Source organism: Chelonoidis abingdonii, chromosome 2, assembly GCF_003597395.2.
Source record: "Chelonoidis abingdonii isolate Lonesome George chromosome 2, CheloAbing_2.0, whole genome shotgun sequence".
Taxonomy (NCBI): domain Eukaryota; kingdom Metazoa; phylum Chordata; order Testudines; family Testudinidae; genus Chelonoidis; species Chelonoidis abingdonii.
The window spans coordinates 266,043,850-266,066,119 of record NC_133770.1 but is presented as its reverse complement, the minus strand read 5'-3'; the positions used below and the strand labels follow the sequence as shown (position 1 = coordinate 266,066,119).

The 22,270-nt window shown below is 40.5% G+C and overlaps 1 protein-coding gene across 22 annotated transcripts in view; it reads right to left on the bottom strand.

The window, feature by feature from the left end:
• RIMS2 (regulating synaptic membrane exocytosis 2) overlaps positions 1 to 22,270 on the bottom strand; it is an 848,125-nt gene that overhangs the window by 214,141 nt on the left and 611,714 nt on the right. For 16 of the 22 annotated variants that reach the window (XM_075063174.1, XM_075063163.1, XM_075063165.1 and 13 more), the window contains 2 exons: positions 20,204 to 20,360; positions 15,975 to 16,091 (listed from right to left, as the gene is read on the bottom strand). In XM_075063174.1, the coding sequence (XP_074919275.1) occupies positions 15,975 to 16,091; positions 20,204 to 20,360 (274 nt within the window). The remainder of the gene's footprint in view (positions 1 to 15,974; positions 16,092 to 20,203; positions 20,361 to 22,270) is intronic. The other 6 variants (XM_075063172.1, XM_075063173.1, XM_075063164.1 and 3 more) reach the window with 2 other exon arrangements.

Sequence of the window (22,270 nt, the reverse complement as noted above, 5' to 3'; positions counted from 1 at the left end):
TCTTGATGGCACAGATGCTAGATTCATTGCAGCCATATTTAAGTCCCATGTTGGAGACTGACATACCATCTCTCAATAAGTCCAACACAGACAGTTTTTCCTCCAGCGTTGGAACAGATCACTGTTTCTTCAGTTAAGCACCAGATGAAGAAGTCGGCTTGTGTTTAGGGGCCATGTTGTATGAAAAATACGTATCTTTAAACACTAGAATCATACTCAGTGCGGCGAGATGCTCACACTATGAGACGCATGCAGGAACTGAGACCAACTGAGGGAACAGCAGATTCACATTTCCCATCTCATGCTCACTTCGGGGCATACGCTCATTGGGTGGAATCGCCTGCAGTATTTATAGGTATCTTGTTTTTCTTTTTTTTGCTGAGCGCATATAGGTGAATTAGTGTAAGTTAAATGCGTGTATGATGTGACTCACCGGTACTACTTAAATGTCTTTCAGATACAGCCTGCCTTGGTGATGGAGAGTAAGGAGGGGTTGTTCACGGGGAGCATGTGGATATCAAAAGCCCTGGGGAAATGCTCAAAGCAATGGTATTTGCTACATTCTTTTACAGAAGTAGTATACGTTCTCCCCCACCCAGTGCTTGCTCCTGTGGAAAGACAACACGGCCATAGGTCACCCTTATCCTGCCCCAGGACATTGTGAGCAGCATTATTGGCTTTTCATGTCTTCTCCCCACTCTTCAGCACTCATATAGGACTGTGTACTCTCTGTCCCATAATGCTGACATTAATTAGTTAGTTCTTAACAGTGCATCATCTAACAAAAGGGAGAATGCTGTATCTGATTTAGGGGAAAAAAAACAGTATAGCACTTGAAACAGTATTTTGTTTACTATAATGCAGTTACCACAAATAAAGGGCTATATAACCTAAAGCAGAGCTTCTCAAACCGTGGTCCAGGGATCACCAGTGGTCCTCAAGCTCCATTCAGGGTCTGCGGACAGTTCCCTCTAAGGTGCGCACCTGGGCAGCCACACATGAGAGAATGAAGACCCACTCACCTAATTAGTAGAGCAGCAGAGGCGTGGCACCACTAATTAGGTGCCTGGATCCTGGAGAAGACACACATGTAAGGTGGGGCGGTGGCCTTGGGGTGAATAGGTGGTAAGTGGGAGGGGGCAGTGGGGTGAGAAGAGGGGTTAGGGGGAATTTGGGACACGCAGGGCTGCGGTGGCCAGAGAAAGAGGTGACTTTCCCCAGCTCCAAGGCTGTGGCTCTTGGGAAGAGACGGCCCTCCTTCCCAGACTCAGCTCTGTGGCTGCTGTGGCAGGAGAAAGACCTCTCTCCTTCCCAGCCATAGCTCGGGGCTGCCATGGCACAGGAGAGAGAGGCACATCCATTGCATTAGAAAGGTAAGACTATTGATATTAAAATATGAGTTGTGTGCTTTTATTTGTAGAACAACAAATATTAATTATTATTAAGGGTTTTTTTAATATAATGGTTTTATCCAAAGCACTTTACAATAGTTAGCTAACAGTACAAACAATATTTGGAAAGATCATTGAGTGATCTGCCGAGACCCTCAGCACTTTTCAGGTGGTATGCAAAAAAGAAGGTTGAGAACCACTGACTTAAAGTATCTCTATTTTAGTCTATAAAAATAGTACAGTGGTGTGTTAGTAATAGCAGTTTAATTGTCTTTCTTTGTAAGGGGCCTGTTCTCACTGATGATTCAAGATAATGATTTCCATTAATGTTGGTGAGAATTATCTATGTCCATTAAAGATATGGAGGAATTGCACTCTAAGGCTAAATCCTCAAGTGTACCAAAGCGGTGCTTCGCATATCTGGGTGGAGAAGGGGGCAGCTGGGAAGTTGGGAGTCAATCCAGCCCTTAGCACAATTTAGAGCAGCCCAGGATTATTATAAAATATATTGGCTTGCAACATGTCCTTTGAAGCAGCTAAGTCAATAGAGATAACCAGAGCATGATGTTTTTCCTCCCTTCTTATAGCCGTTCTAAGTCCCCTTCTCACTACCAGCACAGAGCAAAGAGGATGTAACTAGGTCTAGCCCTGTTTATTCTCCAACTCTCTATAAATTAAAACATATAAATAAAAATATACAAATGTATTAGAGCAGGGACAACATATTATTCTATGTTTTATACATCAACATGTGAATTTGCAGGACTTTATGACAACAAAAGAATAACAAGAACAATAATAATCAACACCCTCTGGAAGTCCAGTATGATATCTCTACTATTTGTTTGCAAGCATTGTATGTATTTTAGCTTAAGAACATTTCCTTACATTTAAAATTATAAATTAAGTATTTAAGCAGGATCATCTGTCATCTCTCTTTATAATATATTTATACAAGGGAATGTAGTAAATTTTTGAAAACTATTTTAATGGCAAAATCTAACCTGTGATCTAATCCAGGGTCATAGCTGTTTTATTTGCTTTCCCACAAACGTTTCAATGACTAATTATTGTCTAAACTTGAATTATGGGGATGGAGTTTTATTCATGCAAATATGAGTCTATATGTATGAACAAGCAGAATCACATTTAATCATGCACTTTTGCACCAGAAAATAAGGATTTAATGCTGTTTTAAATCCTAATGTACTATGCTGCCATAGCTGTAAACACACACACATGCACAAACATACCGGTATTACATTTTTGTTTGAGAAAACAATGATTTTTTTATGCACACCCAGGTTTTATGGGTTTGTTAGTAAAGATGGTGGAGGAACATGTTTTAAGATCAGATACAGAAACTGCCTCTGCAGTAGAACTACATGTCCTTTTTACCACACCAGTCTCACATGTGTTCTGTATATACTACATAACAATGATCGAGGTCAATAACTGGTAAAAGTAGGTAAAAACTGACAGGCTAGTTTGACAAAAATAGAGACTAGCAGAGTCAGTCCATATTCTTTTCAGGTATATGGAAAAATATGCATTGTGATGTATATAGGAAAGAAAATACATGGCAGCAATTAATTTCAATTACGCCCATGTAAAGATAAGGCTGTGGTTGTAATGTTCACAGATATGACCATTCATATACACAGATATACAATTACTTTGTGTGAACGTGAGGTCTGTTATACAGCAAATAAATCAGACATATCTTTCCCTCTCCCACAGTCAGGAAGGAATCCCACTGTATTTATATCTGGGTTCCACATATATAGCTAAATGTAATGCTTTGTTATAAGCAAAAAATGACAGGAAAAGATTTTAAATGTCTTAAATACCAAATACCCTGAGAAAACTTGCTTCAATACAGAAATAAAACCCCCTATGACTGCACACCCCTAGTTGTCACCTACCACTCCACACTGGAACGCTGTAGTGAGGTGGGGTGGTCTCCTGAGGACCCAGAATGGGAGGGTCCCCACACTGAGCCCTGGTAGGCAGAACCAGGGCCTAGTTGCCCCTCCCCCAGGAAGTATAAAAGGCGTCCCAGAAAGCTCAGTCAGGAGGCAATCACCAGAGAGACCAGACGCCTCCTGTGGCCTCCCAAGCTGGGAAGTGGTGGAGGATGCCAAGGGAGCAGAAGACTGGCCTGGGCCACTGGGGCCACTAGCTGATTCAGACCTGGAGGAAGCAGACAACTGGCCTGGACCGCCCAGACTGCCATCGGACCTGATCCCAAAGGGAGAAGACGACTGGCCAGGACCACCGACAGACCAGACTCATAAAGACTTGCTCATAGTCTCGGAAGCCTCCATCGACCTCGACCCCTCCTCACAGCAACAGGTACACCAAGAAGGAGAGTGTGGAAGTGGCCCAGGGGTAGCAGACCCCTGTCTGGCCGCAACAGAGGGTGAGTCAGCGTATTGCGGCGTGGATCCCCACTGACCCAGTGACAAAGTGCTTTGTCGCTGCTAGGGCCCTGGGCAGGATGCAGTGGAGTGGGTGGGCCTGCGTCCCCTCTGCCACCCCAACCCAGGGGTGACAGTCTCCCCTTCCCCAGGCCAGAAGCCTGAGCCTCAGACTATTTGCTGCCCTGACTTGATCCAGAGCCTGGGCTAATTAACTGTTTATTTGCCACTCAGCCTGCATCCAGGCCTGAGCCTCAGACCCTTTTGTTGCCCTGCCCTGATCCAGGGCTGGGGCCAGTTGACTTTTGTTTCCCATCCAGCCTGAGCACAGGCCTGGGCCCCAGCTGCAAGCAAAGACCACTTTGTTCCCCAAGGCGGCCAATGTATCAGTGACATAGTGAGGCGGGGTAGCTTCCCGAGGACCCAGAGAGGGAGGGCCCCCACACTGAGCCACTATAAACCCATATAAAGTATCATTAAACAACTATAACCCATACTAGATGAGGACCCCACCCTGAAAGAAACTCCCTCTTATGGCCTCAAGACAACCCGCCAACCTCTCCAAGCTCATCATCAGAAGCAAGTTCCCCACAAACCAGGACACACCAACTCAAAGCAACACCAGACCCTGCCAGAACAACAGATACAAAGCTTGCAGACATAGCTCCACTGCTATGATGATCAACACCCTTCACAACACACCTTTCAAGATCCATGGATCCTACACATGCCTGTCTCAACATGTGGTATATCTCATCCAGTGCAGTAAATATATAAGGAGGGGCATTGCCAGCAGATCGAGGGATGTAATAATTCCCCTCTATTCAACATTGGTGAGGCCTCATCTGGAGTACTGCGTCCAGTTTTGGACCCCACACTACAAGAAGGATGTGGAAAACTTGGAAAGAGTCCAGCGGAGGGCAACAAAAATGATTAGGGGGCTGAAGCACATGACTTATGTGGAAGGCTGAGGGAAGGGATTGTTAGTCTGAAGAGAGAAAATGAGGGGGATTTGATAGCTGCTTTCAGCTACTTAAAAGGGGTTCAAAGAGGATGGATAGACTGTTTTCAGAGGTACCCGATGACAGAACAAGGAGTAATGGTCTCAAGTTGCAGTGGGGGAGGTTTAGGTTGGATATTAGGAAAAACTTTTTCACTCAGAGAGTGGTGAAGCACTGGAATGGGTTACCTAGGGAGGTGGTGGATCTCCTTCCTTAGAGGTTTTTAAGGTCAGGCTTGACAAAGCCCTGGCTGGGATGATTTAGTTGGGGGTTAGGTCCTGTTTGAGCAGGGGGTGGGACTAGATGACCTCCTGAGGTCCCTTCCAACCCTGATATTCTATGATTCTATGATTCTAAATGGCCCAATAACAACTATGTAGGTGAGACCAGACAATCACTATGCTCTTGCACGAACTCACACAGGAAAATGATAAAAAGACAAAAACACTCAATCACTTGTGGGTGAGCACTAGCTGACCTATCAGTTCTCATCCTCAAAGGAAACAACTCTTTCAAAAGATGAGCATGGGAGCTTAAATTAATTTCTCTGCTGGACAATATAAATCATGGACTAAACAAAGAGACTGGATTTATGGCTTGTTACAATAATCTGGAATCAACTAACCCTCTCTTTTTGTTCTATGACTCCAGAAGTGTTAAGAGGCCACTCTACCTTGAATGGTCCCTTACAATATGTGCTAACTAAGCAATCTGTTCCAATCTTGCATTTTGCTGTGACGGTGGGAGTACCTTTCCCAGACCTGAGGAAGAGATCTGTATGGCTTGAAAACTTTTCTCTCTCACCAACAAAAGTTGGTCCAATAAGAGATATTACCTCACCCACCTTGTCTCTTTAAAATTTCCTGGTCTCACTTATCTCCTGCTGTGCATAAGGTCCTTACAATGCTCCCTACATCTTTAAATCGTCCAAATAGTTCTTCAGGCACTCCACGTCTTTATAAAGGTTCAGGTAGCCAATAAAGGAACATAAACCATACTATGTGCTTCAGGTGACCAATCATACAACACACCAAAGTCCAGGTCTGAACACACACACAGTAAACACATACATATTAACATTAAAAGGTTATATGTACACTGTATTGTCCTTCTTCCTGCTCGTCTTATAGTGCAAAGAGTTAAATGTTTTTGACTTCTGTGATTTTTTTTTTTAACAACAGAACTGAGGCCTTAGAAAATAATTATCCTCTTTTCAGTTTCCATTCCCCTCTGAGCAGGCCTTATGCTACTGCCTAATGTTCTGCCCCCATCCTGGCAGAAGTGGTAAGTCAGGGACCTAGCTGTGGGAAGGGAGTATGGCTGGAGCACTGCTGCATTCTGAGGATCCTCAGCCACTAGAACCCACAATAAACAGGCCCAGGAATGGATGCGGGACTTAACTGTGGCGTAAAGCCAATTTTGTCTGTTCCCTTTGAGCTTTCACCAAGCAGCGTCTGTCAGTACATGTTTTTGGGTTCAATCTGCATATTGTTTACTCAGTTGTTTATCTATCTTTTCCAATGTCTTGCCCAATCATTTTTCCTTCAGTTTGTGCACTAATTACATTAGTCACATTAGTAACCTCCGTTTTTATCAGGCAGTAAGTATGAAGGTGGCTATAGTTTTAGCAGTTTCTTTTTGTCTTTGGAACCAGGCTAAGAGTCTCCCATTCTTGTCTCCCCAGTCATATCCATATCGTTGTGCCTTTCATATGAAGTGTTCCTGTAGTTTGAGAAACTGAGTAGTTTTGTTCCTTTTCTAAAGCTAAATCCTTCTGAGATTTTTGGTCTATAGTCAAGTGTTTGTTTATTAAGAAATAACATGTAGGAAATGACAGAAACACAGGAGGCTGCCTTAAAGGCTTCCCATCTACTATCAGGGAAAGTTTCCTGTCCGTATTTCTGAAATTAACTTTGCTACTGATTATATTTTTTAAAACATCAAAATAGTTTCATTTATAAAAATGGGCAATTATTTCAATAGAGATTCTTAAGGATACATGGGTTGAAGAATCAGATACAATCTGATAAAGAAAGGCCATGTTAGAAGCAATTTTCATTAGAAAGTGATCAGAGCAACTCCATGCTACTTATTCAACAGAAGTAGTTGTGTCCTGGAGCTTAAAAAACAAACAGTTATTGCAAGAAAGAGACTCAGGAGCACATAAATAACAACAGTACTACCAAGTTTGTGGTTTCAGGGTTTGCCTTATACCTGAGAGATCCAGGAACCCTAAGCAGACCCCGAATCTTCTCCTTAAGATGGTGCTGAAGAGAAACAACTTGAGCTTTCATTTATTGAGAGGTTGAAGTTCCATGCTGGGGAGCTCAGTAGTACAATCAATTGAGCACCAGCATCAGAGCCAGCTCCAGGGGTTTTGCCGCTCCAAGCAGCCAAAAAAAATAAAATTAAATTAAAAAAAAAGCAGTGCAATCACGATCTGGAGCAATTCAGCAGGAGGTCCTTCGCTCTGAGCAGGAATGAGGGACCCTCCGCCGAATTGCCCCCGAATACCTTAAAGTGTCGTTCCGCTCCAGAGTTGCCAACCAAGCACCTTCTTGATAAGCTGGTGCCTGGAGCTGGCCCTGACCAGCATATATTAAAATACAAACAAAAAAGCCTTCTGGCTCAGAACATACGATCTAGGTAGGTTTGTCTTTCCTCCCTGCTTAGACTGCCCTTCAGTTGCTCAGAATCCACCTTCAGAGTGCTTTTTAACAAAAGCTAATTGTAAGGAGAAATTTTTATGGCTAGATAAAGTAATACCATCAAAGCTGGTGGTGTGACAGCAATTTATATACCTTTCCCAACCACATCTTTTTCATTTTACTGATATTAGTTTGCAGGAGGTAAGATTGGTGCAAAATTGGAGTGCAAAAGGTCTTTTCTTTTTGACTAAAGTGTTTAAGGCATGGACACTCCATGAAATGCAATTAACATAGTTGCCCATTTTGATATATGTATTTAAACATCAAAATAGTGATTTAGAATATAATAATAAAGCAACGTTTTATATTTCTTAACAAGATTGCTTGTTTAATTCAAATTCAAATTGTATAATTATAGCAATTATAAAAGCGCTTTAAAAAAACTCTGTAGACTTTTGACCAAAATGAAACAATACACATATATAAATTCCACTGTTAACAAAATAATTTAAACAATTAAGTTTTGGGGCTATAAATACACTCACTAAATTTCTGACATATATCAGATGATCAGACTAGGTGGTTATCAATTTTAATTATAGTTTAACTCTGTCATCAAGATTACATGCCAGTGTGTCTATTAAAATTCAGCAAAGAGTCCTGTGGCACCTTATAGACTAACAGATGTTTTGGAGCATGAGCTTTTGTGGATGAATATCCACTTCGTCGGATGCATGGCTACCCCTCTGATACTATTAAAATTCAGTAAATCAAAGAAGGAATATTGGCCTTTAATTACGATTTATAAACATGACTTTTAGAATAATTAATGTTTTAAAGGATTAATCATAGAATCACAGAACCATAGGGTTAGAAGAGATCAGAAGCATTATCTAGTCTATTCCTCTGCCAAGATACAGGATTTATTGTGTCAGATGGCTATCCATCCTCCTTTTGAAAACCTCCAGTGAAAGAGCTTCCACAACCTCCCTATGCAGTCTGTTTCTTTGTCTTACTGGTCTTACAGTTAGGAAGTTTTTCCTGAGATTTAATTTAAATCTGCTATGCTGTAGTTTGAACCCATTGCCTCGTCTTGCCTTCTGTGGCAAGAGAGAACTATTTTTCTCCATCTTTCTTATGGCAGCCTTTCAAGTATTTGAAGATCAATATCATGTCCCCCCTTAACTTCCTCTTTTCCAAACTAAACATACTCAGTTCCTTCAGCCTATGCTCATATGGCTTCCATTCCATCCCTTTGATCATTTTTGTTAATCACCTCTGGATCCTTTCCAGTTTCTTTACATCTTTTTTATACAGCGGTGACCAAAATTGGACACAGTACTCCAGTTAAGACCTAACCAGCTCCAAGTAGAGCGGTACTATTACCTCCCGTGACTTGCATGCTATTCCTCTGTTAATGCAACCCAAAATGGCATTTGCTTTTTTTGCAACAGCATCACATTGTTGACTCATGTTCAGTTTGTAATAAAATAAATAAATAAAATAAATCACATTTCAGTGGTTGAGTGCTAAGGATTCAGACTACATCCAGGCAGAAAAAAGTTTGTCTTTTTTGCTGCTTTGTTGGTATTTTGTTCTTCAGTTCCGAGTATTAAATTTTCAGGGAACATTTACACTGCCATTAGACTTGAAAGTAGTAAGAGAGTCTTGTCTGTGGTGTCAACCAGGAAATTGTTCCTTCTGCATCACTAACAGTGAAGAATGTCAAAATTACTGCATTTTATGAAAAATATATATGACTTGGTTCCCTGCTCACTTTTGTATTCTGTCCTACTAGGACTGATGGGGTTAATTTCTTCTTTGGGGCAGGGAAATAAGAGATGGATGTTGGTCATGTAGGCATGTCTGGGTAGGTATGAATGAACTACCAAGAACTGTCAACATATGAATGGAGTTACCCTCAGACATACAATGGAAGATCAGGGACCAGACGTTAACTTGTACCACCTGGCAGCTGAGGGAGGTAGAATATGTGAAAATAGTACCACTAGAACTTGAAACAAAGAACTAATGTGTCAGAAAACTCTTGTAAGAACTCTGCTTCCCAGAGCAGAGAGAGAGAGAGATGGTATCTTGGACATTTTGGGCCAGAGTGGCAGGTAGTTCTGCCACTATGGATGTAGTGAAGCCACTACAAAAATTAGAGGCCTCAGGCCTTGCTCTAAAGAGATATACTCTCTGAGAGTCTGTATAAAAGCTATAGGTAAGCTCTCAGTATGAATCCCTGACACAAGAATTCTTATATTCCTTAGGGCTGCCAGTAAGAAAACCACAGTCCTATGATGTTCTTGTCTCAGCTTCATGGAATATAGCAAAGAGTATATTATTTTACATTTTCTTAGGAGGTTTTCTGTCCTCAGAACTCTCATCTACATCGCTTACAATCTGGGTTGAAGGAGAGGTGGGAAGTGTTTTAGAAGGTGATAGATTCTACTTAGGCATACTTAAGTATATTTTCTTTATCTCTGATTCAGGAAGTGAAAGATGACAGTTCTGGGGAAGTGGTTTTGCGAGGTGTTTTGTACATTTTGGGTGAATTCTTTAAATATGTATTTTAATAAGGCTAAATGTAAAACTATATATCTAGGAACAAAGAACACAGGCCATCCTTACAGGATGGGGAACTCTATCCTGGAAAGCAGTTACTCTGAATAAGATTCAGGGGTCATGCTGGATAATCAGCTGAACATGTGATCCCAGTGTGATGCTGTAGCCAAAAGAGCTAATGCAATCTTGGTACATATAAACAGAGGAATCTCGAGTAGATTCAAAGAGCTCAATCTATTCAGGTTAACAACGAGAAGGTAAAGAGGTGACTTGATTACAGTCTATAAATATCTACATGGGAAACCAGTAATCAGCTCTTCACTCTGGCAGGACAGATACAACATGACGCAAGGGCTTGAAGTGGAAACTAGAAAATTCAGACTGGAAATAAGGCTTAAGCCATTAACAGTGAGAGTAATTAACCACTGGAACAATTTACCAAAGGTTGAGGGGGATTCTCCATCACTGACCATTTTAAATTTGGATGTTTTTCTAAAAGATATGTTCTAGAACATCAGCTCTCAAACTCTGGGGCAGGCCTCCCAAAGGAGGGGTGGAAATGTGTTAAGGAAGGCACGAGCTGAATGCTTTTTTTTTATTATTATTATTATTATTATTTATTAATAGGTCTGCCAGTCAGCCCAGTGCACACCTGGGTGGCTGGGGGAGAAGAGATAAAGGGAACAGCCTGAGTCCCGCCATCCTGGGGCTGACTGCCAAAATCCCAATCCTACCGCTGGGACTGACAGCCAAAGCCCTGCTGCCCAGGCTTGAGCGCTCCTTCCCTGCCCCTCAGTCCCTCACTGGGAGGCAGCCAGGGCTCTCATTTCCCCACACACTCCAATCCCTCACCTGGAGGAGCAGGACTCCGGCTGTCAACTCTGAGGTAGCAGCAGAAGCACAGAAGTAAGGGTGGCAATGGGGCACTAAACCTGCTGTGAAAAGTGATATTGACAAATATCACTTTTCACATTGCCATCCTTACTTCTGTGCTGCTGCTGGTCTTCAGAGCTGGCCTTCACTGCCTTCAGAGCTGAGCACCCAGCCAGGAGCCACTGCTGCCTTCAGAGCTGGGTGGCAGTATATATACTTAGGGGAGGAGAGCAGAAACAACTACAGACCCAATGAAATCAGTTTGAAAACCACTGCTCTAGAAATTATTTTGGTGAAGTTCTATGGCCTACGTTATATAGAAGGTGAGACTAGATGATCAGAATGGTCCCTGCTGGCTTTGGACTCTATGGAAAAGATATATTTTAGCAGGTTTCCCACCACGTTTCTTACACTGGTGTGTTTTGCTTCTTCTAAGAAGAAAACAACTCTTCCATTTCTCATTCTGGATCTGTTTTTCAGATCCTCTCAATTCTCTCTTTAAAAAAATAAAACAACAACAAACACTTCTTTTTGTTGGATGATTATAACTGCCTGGGTCTGTCTTTACTTAGGGTATGGCTTACATTTGGAATTTCAAAGCGCTGCCGCGGCAGCACTGCGGGAGTGCTGCCACGGCAGCGCTTTGAAGTGTGAGTGTGGTTGGAGCAGCAGCGCTGGGAGAGAGCTCTCCCAGCGTTGCATGTAAACCACATCCTCTACGGGTTTAGCGTGCAGCGCTGGGAGCTGCCGCACTGATTACACTGAGGCTTTACAGCGCTGTATCTTGAAGCACTCAGGGGGGTGTTTTTTCACACCCCTGAGCGCGAAAGTTGCAGCGCTGTAAAGTGCCAGTGTAGCCATACCCTTAGAGTTCTTCTTTTATTTTTTTGTTACCATCCCTAATTGTTTGCAGGATCCCTGAGGAGATAGGGGACAAGAGTTGCAATGGGATTCTCAATGGAAAGGTGAGAGCATATGCTATCGGGTTCTGGGCAGCAATATCTGCAGTGTGAGGTGGCTTCAATACAGAAATGTGGAATTTGCTAAAAGTAAATATCACTAATGTCTGTATGACCTTGTGTGCTACTGAGCAGCTCATCCCCACCCTCAGGAACATCAGTTAGCAGCTCTTGTGATATAAATAGTGGATTTTCTGGGATATTTCAGGGTGTGTGTTGTTTGTTTTGATTTTTTCCCACTCTGGGTTTTGATAAACCCACTCAAACATTTCCTGCCTGATCCAGAGCATGATGAATTCGCGTAGTGCCATTCAACATATTCATTCTGGAAAAAAGGGTAAATGGTGAGGTGGCAAAGTTTTCATATGATAAAAAATTACTCCGGACAGTTAAGTCCAAAGCTGACTGAGAAGGGATCTTACAAAACTGGGGGCTGGGCAAGAAAATGACAGATGAAATTAAAATGTAGATAATTGCAAATAATGCACATTTGAAAACATAATTCCAACTATACATACAAAATGATTGAGTCTAAATTAGCTGTTCCACTAGAAGAAGATCATGGCATTATCATGGATAGTTCTCTGAAAACATCTCCACAATATGCAGCGGCACTCAAAAAAGCTAACAGAATGTCAGGAATCGTTAGGAAACGAGTAGATAATTAGACAAAATATCATAATGCCACTATATAAATCCATGGTACGCCCACATTTTGAATACTGCATGCAGATCTAGTTGCCACATCTTAAAAATACTATTATTTTGATTCTTTAATTACCTTCCCATTCACATTCCTGCTGCTAAGTATTCAAAAGAATATAAATTGTGAAAGGTTTTGGACTATTCTTTTTCTTCCCCTATATAATCGCTCACAGCCAATAATACTTTAGAGAATGTATTTCACAATAGAAACTTCAGTGGTTGAAAGTTTGGGTTATACTGCTAATAACACACAATAGACAGGATACATGTATAGTTGGTTCGCTTGTTTTTAAATACAGAACAGTATATAAAGTATTTGTTTGGAGAGGGAAAAAACAAGAAAAATAATTCTTCAAGTGTTGCCACATATGCAAGTTCAAGAAAATCATTAAAATAAGCATAAAACCAAAAAATCATTAATCTTCAACCTTACAGATCTGGTGAGCCATTCAGTCTACTAATGAAGTTCCAGAGTGCCATAACCTAAGAAACATCGTCCTGAGTATCTACTGCCTTGTTTGCATCATGATATTGCATGATCACAGTACAGAGTACCTTTGTACTGATACAACACTATGCTACTGCTGCAAACATCCCAGTGCAATGCCAAAACATAGTGTCACAACTCTTGTGTATTTTTCTGACACACCTGTTAACAAAATGTCCATTATCTAATTAATGCTCCCCCAAAGTTGACTGAAGCAGGATGTATCTGCTTGAAGTGATGAGGAGGGATTCTAGTGGTTCTGTTCAGCACTCCCTGCACTATTGTCTGAGCATTTGTACAGTAACAAGGAGAGCGTCTGCCTGAGACCAAACTCGGGCATGAAAACAGTTTCTACAAGACCTATATGTGGTGCTTCAAAAAGCCAGAGCTTCATGATTATTGACTATAAAATAATACCCAAGAGCACTCTGGAGTTTTTCCCCTCATTCCAAAAAAAGACATTCATCAGTTACAATCCTGAGTTAATTGCTTTAGGACATCAAAATTAAATAAACTGGCCTCAACACCTAGCTAAGTAATGTTTCTCCTGGTGATGGCATAATTACAAAACCCAGGCAAAGATTCTAATACAAGAAATCTGTAACGATAAATACACAATCTATGTATATTTCTAACAAATACAGTTAGAAATCTAGAACAAAAAAATTGTTTGCTTTTCAGTATTTCACTTTTATGCATTTGCTGTTTTGTCAAAATTTTTCTGATACTGATTTTTTCCTAATATTTTTACATGGATTATATATGGGGTGAAAGTAACTTAAGGGATTTACTGCTATGCAGGGCTGGGGTCCTGACCAGGTGTGTGGGGGTCCCCGTGGGTGGAAGGGGTGGGGCCTTGGGCAGAAGGGAGGGGGTCTTTAAATCGCTGCCGCAACCCTGGCGCTCCAGCAGCCATTTAAAGGACCTGGGGCTCCAGCTTCAGTAGCAGAGGCCAGGAGTTCCGGGCCTTTTAAATCACTGCTGGAGCCTCATGGTAGCAGTAGCTGTGGCAGTGGCTGGGAACCATGGGGCTCTGGCAGCAATTTAAAGAGTCAGGGTTCTGGCCACTGCCACTACTCTAGGACTCTGGCAGTGGGGCACTGGCGGTGATTTAAAGGGCCCAGGGCTCCGGCTGCAGTAGCCAGAGGCAGCTTCAGGCCCTAGCATGCCAAGCGCGTGCTTGGGGCGGCAAGCCATGGGGGTGCTCTGCTGGTAGCCACGAGGGTGGCAGGCAGGCTGCCTTCCGCAGCTTGCCTGCGGAGGGTCCGCTGGTCCCGCGGCTTCAGAGGACCGCCAAAGCTGCGGGACCAGCAGACCCTCCACAGGCAAGCCGCCAAAGGCAGCCTGCCTGCCGTGCTTGGGGTGGCAAAAAGCCTAGAGCCACCCCTGGCGGTAGCAGCGTACGGGAGCCCCAGGACCTTTAAATCACTGCTGGAGCCCTGGGGCTCCTGGCCACTGCCGCTACCTGGGGCTCTGGCAGTGGGGCTCTGGCAGGGATTTATAGGGTCAGGGGCTTCATACGCTTCCGGGAGGCCAGGGCCCTTTTATATTGCCTGCCTGGAGAAGCTGCCCCCTACCGATATGTTTGGCTGTGTACCGGCTCTATACCGGACCGGACCGGATCGGCTTACTTTCACCTCTGATTATATATAAAATAACTACGAGTTGAGATTTGCCTGGGGATTGTGTGCCTCACATTTATGGACCATAAGATTAATACCCTTTTAAAACACAGTGGTCTTTTCTGTTCAATATACTTAACTCGGTTTCCTAAATTCTTAATTGGATTATTGTTAACAACTTCAGTTATGTAATTTTGTTGTCACTTATTAGGTAATCCATCTTTATTAATAATCTGCAAAAATATTAATTTGGCATACAGCAACTACATAAATTCCCACAACGTATGATAAGTGATGATGGGAAAATATATCTCTATTGCTCATTGGTATCTGTAAAAAACAAATGCTACAGTATTTAGCAATTGTGATGGGTATATTACCATCCTGATGCTCAAAACGTACTCAAGTGAAGAAGTATTTTAAAACTAAGGGAGACAAATGCTTTCTCTTTTTGTTTTATGACCCAAAGTCATAGTGGCAAGCACACAGACCTTTTCTTTTTTTTTAACTAAAGGCAGGTAATATAGCAAAATGAGCTACACTATCCTACTATAAACTGTATCTCACTTCTAACTCAGTAATATTCAGATAGGTTGATATGTCTCTGCTCATGATTTATGAAGCCCTGTTCATCAGAAATCTTTCTGTCATGGTGAGATGTGCACTGGTAACACACAAGGCTTAATTCTGATCTCAGAGAACGGCAAAGCAGCTTATTTTAAGGGTAAAAGGCTCATAAAGTTAAGAACAGATAAGAACTATGCCATATTTTACTTTTGCTATATGGATGCTACTTCCACTATACCCAAGGGGAGTTTTTCACAAACACTGAGTACAAAATATGGACTTTTATGTAATTTTCATACAGCAGTGAAAATTATCATCTAAGAATTCTGCTACATATTTTTCAGCATATTCACCAGTTTGGAGACATTACTAACACAGTAAACCACAAACATTGTTTAAAGAATTGAAGATAGTCAAAATAAAGTCAAATGCACAGAGAATCAGTCTTGCTGCTGGGGTAACAGATACACCTCAAAGATTTTCTGTTTTCTTTCTTTCGAAGAGGATACAAGATGGCAGTTCAGGCAGCCCTGTACACGCTGTGAATTTTAAACATTAAACCACTAAAAAGAACAGCAGCGATATCATCTATGGAACTCTGAGGCTATGTAGGTTTCTGTGGGTTTTTTGTTTACTTTAGTTACCTGAATTTAGGGTTAATACATCACACTGATATAATTCACTTGTGATGACTACAGACTAAAGATGTTTCTAATTCCTATATGATTTTTACCTCTCTCTGTCTAAGGAGTAGTGGTCATCTATTGCACGATGTCTATCCATTCGGTTCATGGTATTATAATGTGCAGCAGTAGATCGAGTCCCTCGGGGTCCCTGTTCCACATTCCTACTGAGGACATAAAAGCCATCAAAGTCTTAGGGTGAGTAGTGCACCATATCCTTATTCTGATTTGTAAAATTAGTTCTATTAATGAAAATGTCAGCTATAAAAAAGCTTTAAAAGGTCTATCTTTCACATACTTGTACTGTTACATAATTATAAGTCTCATGGTGAATTGTTTTGATGTAAAAGCAGCAAAGAGTCCTGTGGCACCTTATAGACTAACAGACGTATTGGAGCATGAGCTTTTGTGGGTGAATACCCACTTCTTTGATGTAATGGCTATAATTATTTAAAAGAAAAAAGGCACTACCTTTGTGCCACAGATACTGCGACTTTAACACAGGAGAGAATTTGAGTCATTGTACTTATAGAGTGATGCATTGTAGCAGAAGTCTGCGTTCTAACTGAGAGATGTATTGCAGAGAACTAGAATGTTTCAGGGTCCATCAAATACAGGGCTAGTGTTTTGCCATATTAGGCAGAGGCAATCTACTATGGAGTGAAATGAGGACTACTAAGTAAATTCAGCCTGCCAAGCAAATTATCACCTGTACAAATCACTAGATATAAGTTTTGCAATGAAGAAGCAGCACAATAATTTAATTTGCATAATCTAGGAGTTTAAAGGAAGATGTATTTAAATTAAACATTTTCTATATTCTAGTAGCAACAAGTAATTATTATAGTGGTGAAATTCTGGCTACACTGAAGTTTTACCACTGACTTCAGTGGGGCAAAGCTTTCACCCATAATTTATTCAATATAAACTCTGATAACCAGTGGTATCCAGTGACCCCTCTCCTCCTGCAGCACTACAGAACAAATCAACCAGTAGTAAGAAGAAACGAAGATAGTACTATCAACTGCAAAGTTTATCAGGTAAATGCAATAGGATATTTTCACTTGTATGTTCACAGAGTTTATTAAGAAAGATGTTTAAAGACTATCATGCAATGCAGGAAATGCATATATTTATTACAACTGTGTTATAATTTTAATGATGCAAACAAGATTAATCAGAATAATAAGGTATTTCCGTATTCTTGGCATTTTTGGTCCATATTATGAAATCATGAAGTGTGCAGTGACAATAATCTTCATAGAAGATGTATATACCTTAAACATTTATTCAAGTATATTTTTGTTAAATATCCATGTCTGCATTCGTGCACACATAAATACATATGTGTATACAAAGTTATGTTAACAAAATAATAAGGTTGTAAAGTGAAACACTCAAATGTTAGGAAGTGCCAGAATTAAGGCTTGTATTACTCCTGGGGGAATTCTGTGCCAAAAAAATTAAAAATTCTGCACCAAACAAATAAAAATTCTGCACACAGTATTTTACAATTCTGCAGAATTCTGCATATTTTCTTTGTCAAAATAACACAATATAATCACGTTAGTTTCAATTATTTTGGTAATTTATTTAAACTATAATACAGTGGATGAAGAATGGGAGTGGGGAGCACTGGAGGAAATCCCCAAACTCCCTTTGTCTAATAGTAATGTAGCTAGTATTGGCCCTTTACTTCTAGTTATTAGTTATTATATGTGGTCATATGCTCAGTGTTACATTATAGGCAACTGAAGAGCAAGTGAGGGCTGAGGACTCAAACTCACAATTTATTTTCGCCACTGATCATCTCCAGAAAGGTCAGTCACAAACAGTTCATGGTGCACATTTTGATAGGAAATTTTTCAGTCCAAAAATTTGGACCAGTTCTAATCCCTAAAGCACCATAAACATTTACAAGGTCACACTGTCCTTTACAATGAAGCTCCTTTTCACCACTCTGGCAATGTCAAAGAGCCTTAAAATTTTTACACCTGTTTTATATTCCTGGCGGAATTCACTAAGAACAATGGGAACAATTTACTAAGCAGGCAGGCTGCTACATTCTGCTCTGCCTGAGGGGACAGAGCCAGCTCCATACCTACCTCCTCAGAAACACCCCAAAGCCCTGTACCTCCATGCTGTGAGTGCTGCAATAGTGAGTGAGAGGGACAGTGTCTCTCTCTCACTTGCACAACTGCCCAGCCCCACCCACAACAGTGATTTACATCTCTATCAGCTGCTCTGGGCACCCAAATTGACGTTCCTGCACTGCCAGGGAAGGGCACCTGACTGCTCTTGCAGCTTCCCTTTGCTTCCCCATCAGAAGTAATTTTTCTCCGGGGAGCATGAATGGGGCCATGGGCCATGAATTCTGCGCACATACAGTGGTGCAGAATTCCCCCTGGGGTATGGTATGTATGAATTATGATAACCTAACTCAGCATCTTATACAAAGTCTGTGGCAGAGCCAGGAATAGAACCCAGTTCTCTCCTGTGTCTCAGTCCAGGGCCGCAAACACAAGAAAACATCCTTTCTTTTCTTGCAGTCTTCTTTCTCATTAAATGTTCATCCTGTGCATTGAATGAGGCACAAATAGTATGTGAGCACATAATTAAAGACAGAATACTAATGCCATGCAAGGGGACTGAAGAAGTTTGTATAGGTAAACTTAATTCTGGCATTTCCTACATTTTGAGTACTTGAGACTGTTGCCTTAATGTTATTTTAACATTTAAAAAATGGTATTTCCTAGGTATACTAAAGGCAAACTGAAAAAAAAAATCCTATATAGTGGAACCATATTGATCCTCCCCAAAGGTCATCAGCAGTGTTGGAACCCAACAACGTTAGATCCATACTCAGAACACTTGCTAAATTATTTTCTAATCATGTCATATGTTCATAGATGTAAAGGCCAGAAGGTACCATTGTGATCATCTTATCTGACTTCTGACATAACACAGGCCATATGACTTCCCTGTATTAATCCCTGCTTCAAGTTCAATAGCTATGCTTTACTTAGAGCATATCTTCTAGAAAAATACCCAGTTTTGACTTAAGTAAATGAGATCAGAATAAGCCCCTCTGTGTGTTCTATTTAGCTACTTCCTAATTAGGTTTTTATTTATAGTAGGGTTGTATTTATTTATTTTAATGGATTTTTAGGTAGGAACCTATCATCAGTTACCCATATATGATGAATTATGATAATGTGTGTGATGTTATCTGTGCATAAGTAATAAAAAATAATAAAAAATATGTTTAGTGAGAAAATAGTAAGTGAATGAATGAATGAATGAATAAGAGGACCAGTACGTTAACAGTTTAATCTAAAAAAAGAACAAAGGAGAAAAGGAGAAGGAAAAAAAAAAGAGAGAGAAGTAGAATTCCTATGGAAGAGCATGCCAATATGTACTTGGTTCAGAATATTTGACACAGTGCACTCAAAGTTTAATAGGCAATATTAACATTATGGCCAGATCATTATGGTATTAAATCAGTGCAACTCCACTGATTTCAGTGTAGCTATACTAAATTACAGTAGCTGATGACCTGGCCCTCGAATGTGACACTAAACACCAAGAGGAAACCCATTCTACTCTATATCTCTATTTTTGCATCCTCTTGAAGGAAACCATTTCCACGAGGGCAATGTCTGTCCATGTTTAATAAGACTGTTTTTAAATAGTATTTTCAGTCCTGTAGTAGTCATTGCCTTATGTAGTTAGAGTATAAGAAAAATGTCCTGATCTTTGTTTCACAGGATCAGAGGCTGCTTGAGAAAAAAGATGTATATTCTTTTCTGTATAAAAAGTGGTTGTAGAAGTGTTAATCTATTTCTGTTGCCTCCAAAATGTGTAAAAAAATATTGAGATACAGAATCTTTGGATTTCCCCAGGCTTGGTCATTTACCATAGTGGTAGAAAATAGCCATTCACAAAACTGATTAAAAACAAAAACAAGAACACCTCAAATCATAAAACCTTTAACCTTGTAAATCTCTCTTTAAAAGAATGGGGATAAAAATTTCTATTGCTTTCGATTGGAATGTATTTTGTGTCAGACTGATGTAAAAAAAATGAAGGGAATAATTTACACATGGCTATATTATTAAAAACTCATTTTTCATTATTTCATAAAGAGCAAACCAATTACCCTGTGTTTCTGTCATTCACTATTTTTCTTGGGGGTGATGGTTATTTCAGACATCCTTATGGATTTCAACAGCACTTAATTTCATACCCTCCCAGGCACTGAATCTATATAGTGATTTACCTTTGTGGAGGAGGGACACTGGGAGACCAAGATCTAGTCCGTCCAATACTATCTGTACGGTGAGGGGACCCTGACCGAGAGCAGTGATTGGATGACATCACTTGTTCTGGCACTGATAACGTTGAACTCTGAAGATCTCTTCCATTATGTCGGTAATCTAAAGAAAATACAAAAGATGAGCAAAACTAAAATCACATTTGGGTTTGTTTATTTTCTATTTTATTAAATATGTAGCACTTGTTAAAGATGCCATAAAACATGAAGAATAGGGCAATGTTGTTTTGACTGTTGACAGACACATGTCTGTTTTAAAATGCATGAACCATAAAATATGTATATAGATATGTTTCCTACATTTATGATGGAATTTCCCTTTAAATGACTAGCACTTAAATTGTAATATAGAGTAAAAAGATCTGTGAAGAGTATGATGCATTAATTATATTAATTTAAAATAGAATTTTTTATTAGAATATTACAAAATTAGTTACTGCAATTTCTAACAAATGGTGTAATGTCATGATCCATCACTTTTCATAATTCAAAATCCTTCAAAAATTGGTGATCCTAAAAGAAAAGTAAAACTCTAGGGGCCAGGGGAGGGTGCAGGGGGAGGGTTGGGAACTCCTACTTCAGAAATAGGTTGAGCAGCACTGACATACTGAAATGGGATTCCACGCTTGGGATCAAATTTAAGCAATAGTGATTGCTTTGTAAGTGTATGTAAGAAGGAAAATGTGAATGTCCTGAAGTTAACATCCTTGATGTTTAGATAGTATGACTCATGAGAAGTCCTAACAGAAAACCTACCAAGCTATAGAAGTAGAAAATGGAATCAGATGGCAAAATACAAACAAATGGTCCTTTTTATGACAGCTGTACCCATTCTACAGACATTAACAGAAAGAAATGGAATCAAAGGGGAAAAAACAAGATAGACAGACTTTCTAAGGTATTTCATATACGCAAAGAAGAAACTCATTTAATATCAAGTTTATGGAGAAGAGACTCAGCAGGATGAGCATATGAATATGAAATAAATGTTGAAAGGATGATAGACTCATTAAGGTGGAAATATATCTCCAGCCTTGGAAGGAATTGCAGATAAGTAAATATCATCATATTGTCCTACCTAAATCTGCCAGTTCCTGAAAATGAAGTCACTGCCCCAGGAACATTATCTTCTAGGTAATAAATATGGGATCACAGATACTGAGCAGCTGTAAAGGAGTTTTCATGATATTTGTCAGGACCATACTAATATCCAATGATACAGGGAGCTGTGTCACAAGAGATGGAAGAATTTTAAAACTAATCCTGATGACAAGGGGCTGCAGAGACTCTGGTCTTCAAAGAGTTTATGACAAGACATAGCAGTTACCCAATAAACATGGATGGAATTGATTTTTCATCCAGAAGAAGGCAGTCAAGCAGTTTGGCAAGGGGTACTGAAAGGGATCCACAATGGCCTGATTGCACCACACTGAAAAATGTTGCCACTTAAAATTATAAATCCTTCAGGCAAACATCTGAGATAACAGCAGGACTTGAGATAGAACACCTATGGAACTCTACCCTGACAAGAACCAAACTTTTCAAAGGTTCTCAGCATGGGAGAGAGCAATACAGTCTGGTTCTGAGCAATTATCTGTGGGACCAGTCACTGCTAACTGCAACAAAGCTGAGAATCGTACAAGTTTGAGCCTATATCGGACTACTAGGATAATCAAACCCTTACATCTAAGCTTGTCAGAACCTTTGCTAACAGAAAGGTACCGATAGAGAGGCATGCAGGCACTACCATCACCATGTCCTTTAATAATCTGGTCTCTTCCTGGTGTCACGAGCAGAAGAGTTGTAGTTTCTTGTTTCGGTAAAAGGGAAAGAGATTTACAGCTGTTGTCCCTGACTGCCTTGCTGGATGTCTCTAGGCACACTTGAATCCAGTCAGTGTGTGTACAGTGGCATACAAGGTTGCTTCTGCCTTCACCTCTCATGAGGAGGAAAACAGGGTTATCCCAGAAACAGCAGAGTGACCTCACATTCCTTTGCATTCTGTAGAGATGT